At 33.8% G+C, this 18214-nt stretch overlaps 2 protein-coding genes across 4 annotated transcripts; both read right to left on the bottom strand.

The window, feature by feature from the left end:
* Positions 1-543: 543 nt before the first annotated feature.
* On the bottom strand, positions 544-2530 carry LOC139855510 (root phototropism protein 2-like). The gene is made up of 2 exons (XM_071844740.1): positions 2172-2530; positions 544-1905 (listed from the first exon to the last, which is right to left on the bottom strand). Exons 1-2 carry the CDS (start codon positions 2520-2522, stop codon positions 754-756), a joined length of 1503 nt encoding a protein of 500 aa, XP_071700841.1. The 5' UTR covers positions 2523-2530; the 3' UTR covers positions 544-753.
* A 6695-nt stretch (positions 2531-9225) lies between these two features.
* Positions 9226-13151, bottom strand: LOC139852656 (KH domain-containing protein At3g08620-like). 3 transcript variants are annotated; one of them, XM_071841974.1, is made up of 7 exons: positions 12900-13151; positions 12676-12764; positions 10956-11131; positions 10349-10459; positions 10151-10267; positions 9707-9850; positions 9226-9481 (listed from the first exon to the last, which is right to left on the bottom strand). In XM_071841974.1, exons 1-7 carry the CDS (start codon positions 12986-12988, stop codon positions 9335-9337), a joined length of 873 nt encoding a protein of 290 aa, XP_071698075.1. In that variant the 5' UTR covers positions 12989-13151; the 3' UTR covers positions 9226-9334. The 3 variants fall into 3 exon arrangements, with proteins under 3 accessions (XP_071698075.1, XP_071698077.1, XP_071698076.1); XM_071841976.1 differs by lacking the exons at positions 12676-12764; positions 12900-13151 and adding an exon at positions 11682-11801; XM_071841975.1 differs by lacking the exons at positions 12676-12764; positions 12900-13151 and adding an exon at positions 11692-11743.
* Between the last annotated feature and the right edge of the window lie 5063 nt (positions 13152-18214).

Raw genomic sequence — 18214 nt, 5'->3', positions numbered from 1 at the left:
TAAAGATCAACACCTTTTTAACATCCAAATCTGACAAACTCACACACTCAACAGGAATTATTCCACAAATATATACAAAAATGTACATTCTTGACATGAACCCACGGCCTATTGGTTAGTTGAATTAGCATTTGTACCGACGCTTGATAACTTGTGGTCTTAATCTGAAAATAATCAGTTTAGCATAATACACAATACAGTAGCAAAAAAAACCTCAACTGTACTGATAAGTATAAACTTCCAAACTGCATCAATCAATTCATTTTAGCAGTGCAAACTTCCTCAACAATACATAAAAGAGGGAGAAAAAAACAGGCCAAAATAGAGTAACAATGCATGTGAAAAAGAAAGAACTACATGTTCGTGTCAGCAGTCTAGACTCTAGAGGTAGCAATTTCGACCCAATTACTTATGAATACATTGATTTGGCTTAGTTATGTCTCTAAGAGACTACAAGCAATAGACAAAAAAAGGCCTACAAGAAGACCAATGATTCAAATGTTGACCAAATTGTATTAATTGGATAAAACCTTTTGAATCATGGTACACAGGAAACTAGATTACGATGAACATAATCTGATTCATGTAACAATATTTTCCATTAAACCTAAATATTAATAATCTATTCATTACAAAAAATAAAAAATAAAAAAAAAATAAAAAAAAATAAGCACTTAATATTACTAAACAAAGTTCCCTAAACCCGAATGAGTCACAAACAAGTTATTCCAACGCCGAAACAAATTAAGATCTTTACGACAGAGAGAATCTTCTCCTCCTAGGCTTGGTACGATCTATTCCATCATCGATACTCAAAGTGTCTTTCGATACTTGCTTAAAAGGGTTCAATCTTCCGAAAGTTTTAGTAATCGACGAGAATAAAGTAGGCTTCTTCAATTTCGCAGATGAAGTTCCCGCCTTTTTCTTTTCCATGTCAGATATATACATTTTCATCGCCAATAACTCATTTCTTAACTCTTCGTTTTCTTTAGTCAATGCCACGTCAGCCTGCACTTGATGCCTCATGCTTTGAGCAATAGGAGTGCTTTGTCCACTTCTTACTTGTAACTGATCATAATAAAGAGTATGCAAAACTATTTGTAATGGAAGATTTTTGTTTTGTGAAGCATGTAGCCTTGTTTCAGCTGATAGCTTAAGTGGGTCCATTGCGCTGCAAACCTTTTCTCGTTCGATCTCACCTAAATTCGGATGATTTTGTAGGTATACGTCAATCGCTAGGTACAGATCATCTTCGACCTCTCGAACATTTTTAGGCATCAAGTTAGCAATTTCATTGAACTGTGAAATGGTTAATTCAGTTGCTTTCGCGATTTCAAGGAGATACGAATCAACTGTTTTGGCAACTTTAATTATCGATGGTGATGAAACATGATTGTAATCGCTCGTGTTAAATATTGATACGGTCATCTCCTTTTCAACAAATCGTGTTACGATTCTTGTTACACTTTCCAACACTAACAATCTCTGTTCGTCTAATTTGTATGACAACGTTAGCAAATCGTCGACGGTTATTTGCTCTATAAGGGCTAATATTCGGTTTTCTAGCTGCTTCTTGCAATCATCATCGTTTTTTAGGAAGATTGCAGTGCGAAGGAGACGACATAAAAAGTTGGTTGAATAAAATGGTTGTTGAGTTTCAGCAGGTAATAAAGCGACAAGCGAATCTAGAACGTCTCGTTTACCATTGACAGAATCGGGAGGGGCGGAGTCCAGCAATGTTCGTTTGGCGTAAGTTGTGATTGCTTCAGCAATTACGAGTTCTTGCACGCCACGTGATGTCATCGTCTCGATAACTTTTATAAAGAAGCTTATGTGTACGTTCGATAGCTCTTCGGCCCACCAATTCGTACGTGAACCACTAGGAAATTTCGTTTCGTTGCAAGCCTATAAACAAATAATAATTCAAGTAAAGTTTGTGACGTACTTAAGAAAAACATATGAATAATTATTGGATTATCTAACGACAGCCCTTAGGGTGGCGTTAACATGCTTTAAACACTTGTACTATTAGGTAACCGCCACCTTAAACTTAATAACCAACTGCTGTATATAAGTGTTTTACGCGTGTTAACAACAGCCCTAAGGGTTATCATAGCAAAAACGATAATTATTTTACATATTAACTAGTACATTAATTTATCCAATGATACCTTAGTAGTAATAACATTAACACATTGTTGCACCATATTGAGCTCTTCGGCCAGAGGAAGAAGATTTTCGCATGATTTTAAAACAGAAATGGCACCCGAGAGGCTAGTTAAGGCTACACGTGTGAGAAAACCATGTGTTCGGGTAACAAGGTTTTTGTCGCAATATTGATCAGTCATTTCAAGGTACACTGCAGCACAATGCAGGGCTGCAATGTTATTTATATTAATTTGAAAATTCACACCATAGCAAAACTTTGTTATGAATTCGAAGATTTCAGCTCCGCCGGGGATATTGGATAGATCAATCATTTGTAAATCAGGTTCTTCAGATTCTATAAGTAATCTTCTCATGTAGTTACCCTTTGATATCAACATAAACTGACATAACAACTCATGACAAATTAGAAAATATATGAAGTATGCACACAAAGTCATTAATTTGAAGTTTTAATTTATGTTAGAGTTGTGATCATACCTTGTGAAGAGGGAACTTTGATTCACCAACATGAATTAATATGTCAGCTGGGATATCTTCAGGGATAATTTCACTGAAACAATCAAAAGGTGTCAATTTGGATGTTAAAAGTTGGTGGCAAGCAATTCAATAAGGTTTTTAGTATTTTGAGTATTAATAAATAATTATTACCATAGTTGATCAGTTGTAGCTAATTCAAGAGAAGGCCTATTGGTATTCTTGACATTGGTAGACATTTCTCCAACTTGTGCTACAAAGATGGTTATTAGGTATGTTGAATGGTGATGATCCTACAAAGATGGTTATTAGGTATGTTGAATGGTGATGCTCCCTTAGTTTCCTATGGTTATATATATAAAGATAATAAAATATAGACAGTGTTACATGTCGGCCTTTTAAGGTACAAGTATCACCCCGTAAATAGACATTGTTACATGCCTTCAAGGTGGTCTAGTGGTAACACATCTCGATGTCTCTATTTAGGTTCGAACCTTCTTAGGTGCCTTGTTTAGTTTAGGCCGTGTATATCTGAGTAAAATAACGCTGACTATCCCATGTAACTTGAACAGAACCTTGTACATTCACTAGATTAAATAAACTTTGAGTGAGCACAACAATATTCATCAATCAAATATCAGATCTACTCAATAAAGTCTTTTAGATTAGTTAAACAACAAAATATATTGTTTCAAAAAAACATGTGTATAACAACAACAAAATATATACTTGTAATGAGAGTCATCAAAATAGTAACATGAACACTTTGCTATACTTTACTACCTTCTATGTTTTTTAATCATATTATCATACTTTAAGTATAAAGTAGTGGACATAGTGGCTCTATCATATTAAACAAGTTTCAAAATCACATCAATGTCTCCAGCTTTTCGGTTCTCCATGTTTCACTTTTTACTTTCATTTTCCTTGTAAAGTAGTTGCTTTTGATAAATCTAAACTCACCTAGAGTTTAGAGAAGTCAAAGTCAATTTCGTTCATTCATGACATCTTATCTTGAACCAATTTCAGGGTAAAATGGTCATCACAGGCCAAGTACATATGACGAGTCTTTAGAACAACCACAATATATTTAAAAAAAGTGGCATAACTCAATGGCTGAGATTTATGGTAGTTGCAAGGAGCCTTTAAAGTGTGTCGGCAAATCAACAAGCTGGTATCATGTACGGTAGTAAACAATATTGGACTAGTTTTACTAATTGCCATATATTTGATTAGTCAATGAATGAGAAAAGCTTCATCTATAATAAACGATTATTAATAACAATTGTTTGCTAAACTTCAACCATATACTTATTTTCAAGAACTTGAAATAATTAAGTTATTGTGATGCAAATTTACAAGGCTTGAAAATGGTTATGCAGCAGTGATGCAAATCCCTAGTTTTATATTGAGTTTGTATGTTTAATTCGGTCATTTGATATCGAACATTGTTGTAAATGGACAATGGACTTTTAGATTTTGGTTTTACGTTACTTGAATGGTTATATAATCAGTAGTTGACCGGTCGCTTAGGTAACAAGATCGTAAAAGTTAAACTGACTTGTCCACCGCACGAAAGTCATAGCGTTTCGTACGAATGACTCACTATGTCGCACGATAGAGTTAAGTACGTTTAGATATATCTCAGACGATAATCGCACGATAGTGTGAGTCAGTCGTACGACAAACAGAGTCTGTTGCACGACAGAATAAATAAGGGTTACGGGTTTCATTCAAAGGTTACACACGTTTCACAAACCCTAACCGTATTTTGAGTTCTAGTTTTTGTTCCAAGCATATCCAATACCAACAACTCTAGGCATCGTTTTAATCTTTTCTTAGGTGAGTAGATTTGATTATTCGATCCCGATAGTTTGTGTTTATTCGGTTAAAACTTATTCCAGTGAATTACGCATCTAGTTTAGGTTTAACGATCGTTGTAAGATCATCTTAGCATCTACACAGTATATTCAACTGACGTAAATAGACAAGTCTAACTACAATAATTGATCATCGACAAACTCTGCATCAAGTTATGAACACTGATTTGTTAGTACCACCATTAAGTCATGAACAATGTCCACATCAAGGCAACAATAGGCGCTGACCACATATTCGTCACCTTTAATTTCTTTGGAAACTTGGACGCTGCATCACCTAGAGTTTTTGTAAATCATGTACCAAACTTATAAATCATATTTGAAATTTCTTGGATTGTGACACTCGACATCTTTTTCAAGGATACCATTTTAATGATGAAAGATAGGATAAGTTTTAAAGTTTAAAGAATTCTGATAGATAATTCATCATTGTAAGATGGGCAATGATAAACCACTATTATATTTAGATACAGTAGATCCAATACACTTATGTATAAATAACTTGTACATAAAATTGAAATGAAAATATCTAACACCTATGAAATATATTTTGTGTATTTTTAGTGTACATTAGTATTAAATCTAAAGAATAACATATTAAAATGTACGGCCAAAAGTAAGTTTAGGAAAGAAAAAAAAAAAATAATAAAAAACATAGTTGAAGGTCTTTGAGGCCTCGTTTCGAAAAATTTGGGGACAAACCGCCTACGGTAGTTTGTCAGCGAATAGATCACGAAAAACTGCATGATTTAAAAAAACGGTGACTAAATCGAAGTTACGAGTCAAAAAATATGTCAATTCAAAGTTGGCACCATGCAACAAGCATCAAGCACCACGATGTAGCGTGGTTTTTGGTGCGTGTTCACGAGCAAAAATGCTGTCAAACTGAATATCTCGAAAATATGCATCATGCACGGGTTTGCACACAATCACACATCATGCGTGGTGCTTGATGCATGGACAAATCTTACAATTTTGAATTTTTTGAAAGCATATTTTTAAAGACTTCAGAAAATTGGGGCCCGTAATGTTTATTTGGAAAATTGGACCTATTCTTTCATCAAACAACAGGCCCAACCCAAATATTATTTGAATTAAATAAAGCCCAATTTTCTATAGACGGAGGACATAATTAGGGTTTACACACTGCATTTATAGTCATCGTTAGCTCTGTCCGTTCCCCTCTAAGAATCTGAGGGGTGTATCTTTGTAATTTATATTTTAGTTTCGTTGAATCGCTAATTGTTAATTGAAATCCTTCTAATTAAGTAGCTTTGTGTACTTGCATTTATGCCCTAATTTTTAATTAGTTTTCAGGTGGATTCAAATTGTTAAAGAAAAAAGGTAACTGGAAAGATTTATAACTTGTGATGATTATTGATTCATCGTGAGTCCGTTTCCATTGCCAATAAACAAATTCGAGTGGTATATGCTTGCATGTGTTGTTTCTTGTTAATACGATTTCGTGCACTGATATCCTCGTATATTTTTTTCACTTTTAATTTCTAAAGTAATTTTTTTTTTTGGGTTTTTACTATTAGGTTTAGATTCTGACGGAATTAGAATTGAATTTAGATACGACTATGTGTCTAATCTGTGAGCCAAACTGAGCCTTAGTTGGGGATAGTTGGGGATATTTGGTCATGTTCAAATTTCAATACAATATTATGGAGTGCTAGAGAAAGTTAAATTTGCATATGAAAATGATAGGAAATAGTCACAAAATAACTTGGTTAGACTTATCGATTTGATTGCATAAGTCATACAACAAAAACATGATGAAATGTGACATTTTATCCAACATCAATTACGGATTTGCTTGATGTATTTAAAAACTGAGTAGATAATACCAACTTACACAGTTTCACTCTCTTCGTCATACAAATTGATATCCCAATTTAATCACTATATACTTGGGAAAAAATAACTTGAGTTTGTTATATTTTATGCTCTAAAAAATAAAATCATTTACAACCAATTAAGATCTACGGTCACGAGGGATGAAGCATTGCAAAAACCTATGGTTGTAAATGAGCCGAACTACTCGAGCTCGACTCGTTAAAAATTCAATTCGGGTCGAGCTTAAACGAACTCGAGCCCGGGTTTAAACATGTTTTTAGGATCGATTACTAAACGAGCTCGAACTTCTTATATTGAGCTCGAACAGGCTCGCTAGCCTAAACGTGCTTTTCATTTATATGTATTATTTATAAATAATAAATAATTTAAATTAAATAATAATAAGATACTATTTTTGAATAAACGAGCCGAGCTAGAGCATGCATAAATTCAGATGAGCCGAGCTCGAGCTTAATATTTAAGGCTCGAATCGAGCCGAGCTCGAACTCGATAAAATTCAAACGAGCCGAGCTCGAACCTAGTCGAGTTCGGGCTCGGCTCGGCTCGTTTACACCGAAAAACCCAAAGATCTGATAAACCAAACAATTAAGATCTCAAGCCATCCAAACATCTCCAATTTTACGACCACAAAACCTAATCTCCTAAACATACTAGAGATTGTATAACTTGTTACCAATAATCAACCTAAACCCGCACTGCACGTCCTCCACCCCTAAATCACCACCAACACGAATGAGAACCTCTTTCAAAACAAGGTGCCAAATACTAAGCAAACCAAAGCCCCGAAAGTCGCCGAGAGTCATCTACCAAAAAACCATATAAACAAAAGCTCGAAACTATTAGAATATTATGACCGACTCAACCCAATTGTGTAGATGGGCTTGGTCCATTAGAGTTAGAATGTATTATTGTAATGTCTATATATAGTTGAATAATAATACAATACATTGTATTATTCATATAAGATAATAGAACCCGTAGGTTGTATTGTAGTATTCATCAACTATATATAGACATTACAATAATACATTCTAACTCTAATGGACCAAGCCCATCTATACATTTGGGTTGGGTCGGTCATAATATTCTAATAGAAACCCGCCAAGACAATAGAACCAACACCACCTGATGGTGACCAACCAACTTGAACAGGAAACGACGTCGGACAACAAACATTGCCGGCCTCGCCAAACAAGTGATAGAAACCCATGTCGAGGGAGGTGGAGCGACGTTTGCAACCCCTAATGAGGCTAGGAATAAAGAACACAACCACTAGGGGTGGTCAGTATTTGGTTTGAAACCGTTTAACCCGAACACCAAATCGAAACCAAACCGGAAAAAACCAAACCGAATTTGAAAAACAGTTTTCGGATCGAGTCAAAACCGAAACCGAATTTGAATTCGGTTTTCGGTTCGGTGTTCGGTTTTGAAAATTCTGAATTTGGTTTAACCGAAAACCGAATTCAAAATTTTTATATATTTAATTTGTATATTTATCTTTTAATGTCATTATAATTTGGGATCCAATCAATAAAATAGTTTCTCACCAATATGACGATTTGGTAGCTCATAATATAATTATGTTACTCAAATTATCATGTTCTTCTTTTTAATAATAGAAGCAGTAAACGTCATAATTAAGCTGTAAATATTAATAAATCATCGAATTCTTGATAATTAAATAGTATGTCATTGTTTTAGGTTGTAAATAACTAAGACATTAGTAATGCCAAAATTAAACTACCATCGTTCTCAAATTTTTCATAATATTTGGTTTTAACCGAAAACCGAACCGAATCCGAATTTGAATTCGGTTTTCGGTTCGGTTCGGTTTCAACTTTGAATTCGGTTTTCGGTTTTGCCCAAAAAAAATTTCAAAACCGAATACACCGAACCGAATACACCGAACAAACCTAAAACCAAACCGATGAACACCCCTAACAACCACCCACAAACTCAACAACATCACCGAAATGCATTATATGGCTCATCACCATATTTGCCCCATGCGTGCGACGACAATAGAGAGCGAGGCAAACTGGTGACAACATTCTAACTACCTAAATACCAACACCCGAGCAAGCAAATCTCGTGAACAAAACCAAACAACCAAACCATTCCTATGAACCAACCAAACCGGTGACAACATTTCAGGTAGCGAAAACCAACATCCAAACAAGCAACCCCTGTTACCAAAACCAACACGAAACCTTCCCATGTGAACTCCCCAAAAGAGACATACCGCCAAGAACATCAACAAACAAGTAACCAAACAGAAACAATTAACTCCTTTGTAAACCGACTGGGACAATAACCAAACTCCGTTGAATCAACGAGCCAATGAACTAACCATAAAAGTCACTGCTATTGAGCCAAACCATTAAAGTACCAATGAAACCAACCATTAAACAAACAAACCACCACTGTCGAAAAAATTCCGGCAGACCCATGATAGACAAACTTCTAAGACTCAAAATAACTTCTTGTACTATTAGAGTATCACTTATACATATTTTACACTAATAAACACAAAGAAAAGTTTGAAAACAAATGAATACAATAACTGTTCTACTTTGAAATCCAAATCCAACTAAAAATACAAAAGCTACGAAACAATTAAAAAGGCACAGATTAATATTATATTTAATTATATATTTATATTTATTATTATTATTATTATTATTATTATTATTATTATTATTATTATTATTATTATTATTATTATTATTATTATTATTACTATTACTATTACTATTACTATTACTATTACTATTATTATTATTATTATTATTATTATTATTATTATTATTATTATTATTATTATTATTATTATTATTATTATTTAAAGGGAAAAAATAGCCTACATCAAACTGCTTTTACTTTTCACTGTTTGATCTTTCAGTTAGAAGTTCATCATAGGAACACGATGATGACATCATCGTTCAAGATCCTCAAAAGCCGGTTTTGGCACGCTTCATTCCAATGGAACCGAAAGGTGACACGCTGCCTCTAGGCTGTGGACTATGCTCTCTCAAGTTGTTATTTAGCATAGCTAACTCTCTCAATTGTTGCCTTTTGTACAGATCCTGCGATTCATCCTGAAAATCAAACTAAACGATCAAATGTTGGACTTGTACACACTTGTTTTCATCAAAAATTAAGGTACCATAGTACCTAAGATCTATGTCAAGTAATTCATACCAACAACACAAAAATTTATCGTAGTAAAACATATTGCAGCCTATGTTCATTACGGAGTATATAAATAGATATTATTACAGCATATAAATACAAAGCACAACATATATAGGTATAAAACGTACCACAGGTTTGAGCAGCTCTTCGATAATTTCTTGTGCTTGTCTCAGATGCATATCAATGATGCTTGGAGACATTTCGGCTTCTATTAAAATGTGCAGTGGTTCATTAAGATGCTCATACCCTAGTCTGCCCCTTAAACTCTCCTCCTTTCCGACACAATGCAAACATCTTAATACAAAGTTATAAAAGTACTGAAAAATAGGCGCGTAAATAGTGACATTGGTAACTTCACTTGTTTTGGTTTGTCTTTTAACAAGTGGCAAAATGGGTGAAATGGACATGGGTTTTTTGACCCATTCCCGTTCTAGCCAACTAATTTGACCCATTTGAGATAAACTATAACCCAAACCAACTATTTGAAATCGCCACCTCTAATTTATTTCATATCTGTTTCATGGGTCCAATGAAATGGAACCAAAGAATGAAGCGAAAAGTTTTTTTTTTACCTTCTCAGGGTCTTTAATAGAACCCCTTCCTCGGATAAAAACACAACATCCAGTAGATGCTTCGACTCGCTTTAACGAATTTCCTCTTGGACCTAAAAGCCTCCCGATAAAATTGAACTGAAAAACAGAACGAAAAGTTTTAACAATTTTTTTGTGTAAAAAAAAGGACGGTTATATGAAATAATCTGCTTAACATACATTAGGGAATCTGTCAACGGGTATATCCAAACGCAGCACCTTCTTTACATTAAAGGAATTTGGGCTCGCAGGTGCTGCATTCCAGTGCTCAATCGGTGGCCCACCAAATCGCTGTGATTATAGTCAAAATTAAAATATAGTAACACAAAAGTAAAAGCCAACTATATTGTCTCAAAAGTCCATGTACCTTAAAATAAAGGTGTCTTAACATGCAAACTACGAGTTTCACATTAATTTTGAAAATAGACGGCGCTATAAGTTTATGAAGTATGAGCTGATAAACAAGGCAACTCGAACTGCAAACAAAGATTATGCACCAACTCATGTTCCCTTTTAAACTAGGCGTGTACTTTTAAAATGTGAAAATCACATGATCAAGAAAAATAAAAAATTTGAAAGTATTGATTAAACGAAGAGTACCACAAAAACTACCATCATTTAACGATTATAGTTCCTAATAGCTAAATACACAAAATGTAATAATTATAAACAGTAATCACATAAAAGGTTTTAAATATATTATTTAAACAGATATAGCAAAAAGGAAAGAAAAAATGGTAAGAATGCTACATTTGGCAATAAATCATATTAGCACGGATGAACTCACCTCATGTTGAAGCGGACTCCAAGCACCATTTCCGTTCCCATTCCAACGTCCTAAAGCTTTAGCTGCAACATCAGGCATAATATCTAACGGGTTCAAAGGACTTGGACTTCCACGTTGCAGTCTTTCGTAATCAGTAAATACGGGATTTGGGATCCTCCCTGAAGCCCTCATTATCTCTGCGCGTCAGATAAATCGACCTGAATTAATCATATTTCTTCAAGAACAAATGTTCTTACATTGTAAGGTATCATAAGAACAAGAGCGAGGAATATAACTTCTAATTATAATAAAGTGTTAGGGTAGTGAGCCTACTTAAGAATATGAACTTGTAAGTTTACTTGATAGCTTGATAGCTTGAAGTTGAATACATAACCAAATGTGGAAAACATGGTATAAATTAATAAAACAATCCATTGTGTATGGTATCTACATCCTTTCTTTATATGACACCTTGATACAATTCAAAACTCCAAAAAAATTATCCACCTCTCTTTCTCGTGTAATCGAAATTTATTTTAAAGAAAGTATATAACATATACAACGTTTACAATTGAAATGGGGCAAAGGTATAGAACATATATGGCACAAAATGAAGAAAAAAAGGTATTAGGATTTAGAACCTTCACGGGTAAGGCAAGGGCTTAAACATGGGTCCATTTGGATTCTAAACAAAGTAGAACTTGTGAAACATTACTTTAAAATTATAACTTTTACAAGATAAATTACTTTGGGATACCATTGCTCGATAAGTTCAAATTTAGCTGCACCATCGACTAATGCCACATATATCATCAATTTTATTCTTTATAAACATACGGTGTCTTTAGGATGCGACCACTTGGGCTCTAAACAATGTCAAGACTTGTGAATTGAACCTTCCTTTGAAATTACAACATATACAAAATCAAGTACTTTAGAATACAATTACTCGAACCAAAGGGCTTATAGGCCAACAGTATGTGAGGAGCCCCTTCAACTAAGAGGTTGGCTGTTCAAGCCTCGTAGTAGGCATGTATATATTAGTGGATAAATTCGTGTTGAGTGTGTGAGTTTACCTTTAGAAAAAAAAAAAAAAAATACAATTACTCGAAAGAGTCCAAAGTTGGTTGTACCACCGACTAATGCCACCTCTAGTTGCTAAAAGTGTCACGAGTTTCACGCTCCCTAATTAATTTAAAATCTCAAAAATAGTAACATAGTCACGCAATCTTACCATCTTTACAGCTTACATTTTGTCATTTACTGTATATACTAATGGCTTATCAATACGTTTCCGAGGCATGAAAAGGGCAAGTATAACTCATCATAATATACGCAAGTAACCGCTTAAAAATCGTCATCATTACTATTCTATGATAACACTTGCATCTTCCAAACAACATTGTAAAACTTCATCAAAAAACAGACAATAACCTTAAAAACTTATCAATTTCAATAAGATGCCTTGTTTGACATTCATAACTAGCATTAAACTTCATCCAACTAACAAATCAATCCTTTTAAGGGATATAATCAGAAGAAATTTAAAGGCTATATATTGATTTCCAGCAATCACCAAGTAGCATCAAGAAATTAAGTTATAAAAGAGATATATATTCTATCATCATAATCAAATGCAAAATGTATAATGTATAATTCAAACAAGATTTATGAACACAATGACAAATTGATCCAATTGAAAACAAATGAAATAAATCCAAGTAATGAGAAAGAATCAAACCTTGATTTAACAATCTATTACAGATAGGAAGAACTTGCACGAAAGGAGCCAACTTTTTCTTTTCTTCCAATAGCTCTGCAATGTATGAGCTGTAACACAACAACACAAAAACAACTCACATAAAAATCCAAGAAAATGAATAAAAATCAAAACTTTTTAGGTGGGTATCATTAAAAACTAAAAGAAATATCAACTTATTAATTTTGGGTATGAAAAAAAAATACTATTCAATATTTGTGTTGGTCCATATATGTGGTGAAGCAGGGGCTCTAGCAGGTGAGCAGTTCAATTTCTGACCATATAAACTTGACATTACTTGCTTGTTTTTTGGCCCAAATAAGGCAGCCAATGAAGAAAACAGGGCGAGTGAAGCTAAAATAACAAGAAGGTTTGTTGGTTTCCGCAGTGAATCCTGAAGAAGAGAGAGTGGCGCATAGTGAGAAAGAAAGAAAAATCAAATGGGAAAATTAGAAATATAGGTGAAAAAAATCCAGTGGCTTAGTAAAAATAATGTTGAATATATATCACCCTGTTATAATAATAATAATAATAATAATAATAATAATAATATAGATATGGATAGTCAATTTTGGTGTATACATATAGTCAATTTTGGTACACAAAGTATGTATTTTTATATTGAGATTTTAGGCTATAAATACTCATGAATGCAAACATTAAACTTGCACCATTTCTCACACTTACAAAGTGTTTCTTTCTTTCTCTCCATTATCATCTTTGTTCTTACACTTCATTATTAGTATTCTAAATCAAGAATCAAACCACTAAAGGTAGTTATAAGCCTACTGAATTATAACATCAAGAATCAAACCACTAAAGGTAGTTATAAGCCTACAGAATTATAACACGTTATCAGCACGATAATCTTAATACTAAATATGGTTGGCTCTGCCACCAAAATGATATATGGTCGGTTATACCACCAAAATGATATATGGTCGGTTATACCACCAGAATGATATAGGTCGGTTATACCACCTGAAAAAATATATGGTCGACACTGTCGCCAAATTTTCATTTATGTTTACTAATATTTATATTTTTGTTATATAACATTTATTTATGATTACTTACACATGGTCGACACTGTCACCTACTTATCATTTATGTTATATTAAATTTATGTTTAATGTTTATATACTTATGAATATAAATTGACTCTAATTTATCATGATGTTTGTTTTAATTTTTGATAATAGAAAATGTCGAATCTGGAAAAGCTTAAATTTACTCCTTTAGAATCAACTGGAAACAACTACATGCCATGGGTTATAAAAGTAAAAATGCATCTTAAATCAATGGGCATTCTTGAAACCATAAATGAAAACAACACTTGTTCTGAAAAAGAACAAGCTACGGCATGTTGCTTTATTCATCAACATATTGATGAATGCTTACAAAATAATTATGTGACTGTAGAAGATCCCCATGTTTTATGGGAAGGTCTCAAAAGCAGATTCAATAATCAAAGAGAAATTTTACTTCCAGCTGCAATGGAACAATGGAGAACATTAAGGTTCCAAGACTTTAAGAAAGTAAATGAATACAGCTCAGCTCTGTATAATACATGTTCACAACTTAAATTCTGTGGACATGAAATTAGTGATGCAGACATGATGGAGAAAACTTTCTCCACAATGAATGCTGCAAACATCACAGTGCAAAGAAATTTGAGAATGCTAAAGTTCAAAACATATCCTGAACTTAATTCATATCTCTTAGTTGCAGAGCAAAATGATGAGCTATTAATGAAAAATCAGCAATCCCGTCCTACTGGTACACTTGCAATCCCTGAAGCAAATACTGCAAATAATTATAAACAGGGACAAGGACGCGGGCAAGGTCGTGGTTATAATAACCATCACCATCATCATGCCAAAAGCCATAACTATGGTAGAAACCATCCTTATGGTAATGGTAATGGGCGTGGACGTGGTCGTGGTCGTGGCCGTGGTGGTCAAAGAAATAGTAATCCACGAAAATATAAATATCAACCACAAAACAAGCCCATTAAACAAGATGTTGAAGAAAATTCTTCTAAAAATTCTGAAGAATCTTGCTACAGATGTGGTAGAATGGGCCACTGGGCTAATACTTGCCGAACATCTAAACATCTTGTTAAGATGTATCAGGATTCGCTGAAAGGTAAAGAAAAGGAAGTAAATTTTGTGGATAATATTGATCCAACAGTCACTGAGAAACCATCTGATTTATATGAAGATTTCTTGAATGTTTAAGTTGTGTGTCTTTTGAAAAATAAACGATTTAATATCGTCTGTCTTTGTCATTATGTTTGCTAAATGTTTCAGTACTATCTATTTGCGTTTAAAATATTGTGTAATATTAATGTACTCACTATTTATTTCTTATATATGAAGTTCAATATGAATTTTGCTGGAATACAACATCAATCAAGTGGTGGAGATCTCTGTATAGCAGACAGTGGAACTACACACACTATACTTAAATCCGAGAAATATTTTATTGATCTAAAACCAACGGAAGGAACTATACATACAATATCAGGACCTGCTAACTTGATAAAAGGGATAGGAAAGGCAAATTTCATACTACCAAATGGTACAAAATTTTTAATAAATGATGCCTTATTTTCTCCCAAGTCAAGCAGAAATTTATTGAGTTTCTCCGACATATACCTTAACGGGTATGATTATCAGTCAGTGACAACAGAAAATGAGAAATATTTAAGTATCACTGACAAGAGTCATGTGGTTGAAAAACTGCCAAGACTTAGTTCTGGATTACATTATACACATATAAATGTACCAGAAATACATATGGTAGTTAACGAAAAATATATTGATCCTGGTGTATTCAGTTTATGGCATAACAGATTAGGCCATCCAGGATCAACAATGATGAAAAGGATTATTGAATGTACTCATGGACATCCACTAAAGGATAGAAAAATCCATCATGATACAATGGTTCCATGTACATCTTGCTCTCTTGGAAAATTGATAACTAGACCCTCACCACTTAAGGTTGAGAAAGAATCACCAATGTTTCTTGAAAGAATTCAAGGTGATATATGTGGACCAATTCATCCACCATGTGGACCATTTAGATATTTCATGGTTCTAATAGACGCATCTAGCAGATGGTCTCATGTTTGTCTGTTATCAAGCCGTAATGTGGCATTTGCAAAATTTCTTGCCCAAATTATTAAATTGAGAGCTCATTTTCCTGATTACACCATTAAAAGGGTGAGACTTGATAATGCTGGTGAATTTACATCTCAAGCATTTAATGACTATTGCATGTCTATAGGAATTGTTGTTGAACATTCTGTTGCTCATGTGCATACACAAAATGGTTTAGCCGAGTCATTGATTAAACATTTACAGTTAATCGCTAGACCATTGATAATGAGAACAAAACTCCCTGTATCTATATGGGGTCATGCAATTTTACATGCTGCTGCATTGATTCGCATCAGACCAAGTGCAAGTCATAAATATTCCCCCCTACAACTTGCTTTTGGTCAAGAGCCAAATATTTCCCATCTTAGAACATTTGGTTGTGCAGTGTATGTTCCAATTGCGACACCACAACGTACAAAAATGGGTCCTCAAAGGAGGTTGGGAATATATGTTGGATATGAAACATCTTCAATATTAAGGTATATTGAACCTATGACAGGTGACGTTTTTACAGCACGTTTTGCTGATTGTCATTTTAATGAAACATTGTTCCCTAGATTAGGGGGAGAAATGAAAAATAAAGAAAATGATGTTTCATGGTGTGAACCTCAATTAAAGTATCTTGATCCTCGCACAAAAGAATGCGAGACAGAAGTTCAAAAGATAATGCATATACAAGAACTTGCAAATCAATTGCCTGATGCATTTACAGATACAAAAACGGTGACAAAATCATATATACCAGCAGTAAATACTCCAGCTCGAATTGAAATTCCAAAAGCTGGCAATAACGTCACTCATGAATCTTTGCCACGTCAGAAACGTGGAAGACCAATCGGTTCAAAGGATAAAAATCCTCGAAAAAGAAAATCAGCTGATAATGAAGTAAAAGAAAGTGTTCAAGAAGAACCACAAATCAGTACTCCTACTGCAGAGGAGATTGATGATGTCAATACAGAAATTGCAATCAATTATGCATATTCAAAAATATTATGGAACCGAAATGAAATGAAAAATCTTGATGAGAAATTTTCATTTAATGTTGCATATGACATCATGAATAATGATGATGATCCAGAACCAACATCTATGGTTGAATGTCAAAATAGACATGATTGGGCTCAATGGAAAGAAGCAATACGAGCTGAATTAGAATCACTCAATAAAAGAAAAGTTTTCGGATCCATCATTCTCACTCCTAAAGATGTGAAACCTGTAGGATACAGATGGATTTTTGTCCGAAAAAGAAATGAGAAAAATGAAGTTACAAGGTATAAAGCTAGACTTGTAGCTCAAGGTTTTTCTCAAAGACCGGGAATTGATTATGAAGAAACTTATTCTCCTGTTATGGATGCAATTACTTTTAGGTACTTAATCAGTCTGGCAGTTTCTAAAAATTTAGAAATGCATCTCATGGATGTTGTGACTGCTTACCTATATGGATCACTTGATAGTGATATATATATAAAGATACCTGAAGGATTTAAGGTACCAGAAGCATCAAATGCAAAACCCAAAGAAATGTATTCGATTAAATTACAAAGATCTTTATATGGGTTAAAACAATCGGGACGTATGTGGTATAACCGATTAAGTGATTACTTGATAAGCAAAGGGTATACAAATAACCTTACTTGCCCTTGTGTTTTCATTAAGAAAACAACATCCGGATATGTGATCATAGCTGTTTATGTTGATGATCTTAACATCATAGGTACAAATAAAGAGATCCATGAAGCCATTCAACTTCTAAAGAAAGAATTTGAAATGAAAGATCTCGGAAAAACCAAGTATTGCCTTGGTTTACAAATTGAGCATATGCCTAATGGTTTACTTGTACATCAAACAACATATACTGAAAAGATTTTGAAACGTTTTAATATGGACAAGGCAAAACCATTAAGTACTCCTATGGTTGTTAGATCACTCAATGTTGAAGCTGATCCATTTCGTCCATGTGAAGATCAAGAAGACATTCTTGGACCAGAAGTACCATATCTTAGTGCAATTGGAGCTCTTATGTATCTTACAAATTGTACAAGACCTGACATTTCTTTTGCAGTTAATTTGTTGGCAAGGTTCAGCTCTGCTCCTACCAAAAGACACTGGAATGGGATCAAACACATATTTCGATACCTTCGAGGAACTACTGATTTAGGATTATTTTATTCTAACGAATCAAAACAAGATTTGGTTGGTTATGCTGATGCAGGTTATTTATCTGATCCACATAAAGCTAAATCTCAAACTGGATATGTATTCCTAAATGGAGGTACTGCAATATCATGGCGTTCTAAAAAACAAACACTTGTTGCTACATCATCAAATCATGCCGAAGTGATTGCATTACATGA

Source organism: Rutidosis leptorrhynchoides, chromosome 6 (assembly GCF_046630445.1).
Source record: "Rutidosis leptorrhynchoides isolate AG116_Rl617_1_P2 chromosome 6, CSIRO_AGI_Rlap_v1, whole genome shotgun sequence".
NCBI classification, from domain to species: Eukaryota; Viridiplantae; Streptophyta; class Magnoliopsida; order Asterales; family Asteraceae; genus Rutidosis; species Rutidosis leptorrhynchoides.
Note: the sequence above shows the minus strand (reverse complement) of the source record. Positions and strands in the feature narration are given on the sequence as shown.

Excerpts from the sequence above, each read along its gene's own strand:
- LOC139852656 (XM_071841974.1), bottom strand. The coding sequence starts at position 12,988 with ATGTCAAGTTTATATGGTCAGAAATTGAACTGCTCACCTGCTAGAGCC. Across the intron at positions 11,132-12,675 it reads TAATAGATTGTTAAATCAAG|AGATAATGAGGGCTTCAGGG; the intron begins GTTTGATTCTTT and ends TCTGACGCGCAG. Across the intron at positions 10,460-10,955 it reads GGAGTCCGCTTCAACATGAG|CGATTTGGTGGGCCACCGAT; the intron begins GTGAGTTCATCC and ends CTATAATCACAG.
- LOC139855510 (XM_071844740.1), bottom strand. The coding sequence starts at position 2,522 with ATGAGAAGATTACTTATAGAATCTGAAGAACCTGATTTACAAATGATT. Across the intron at positions 1,906-2,171 it reads TTAATGTTATTACTACTAAG|GCTTGCAACGAAACGAAATT; the intron begins GTATCATTGGAT and ends ATTTGTTTATAG.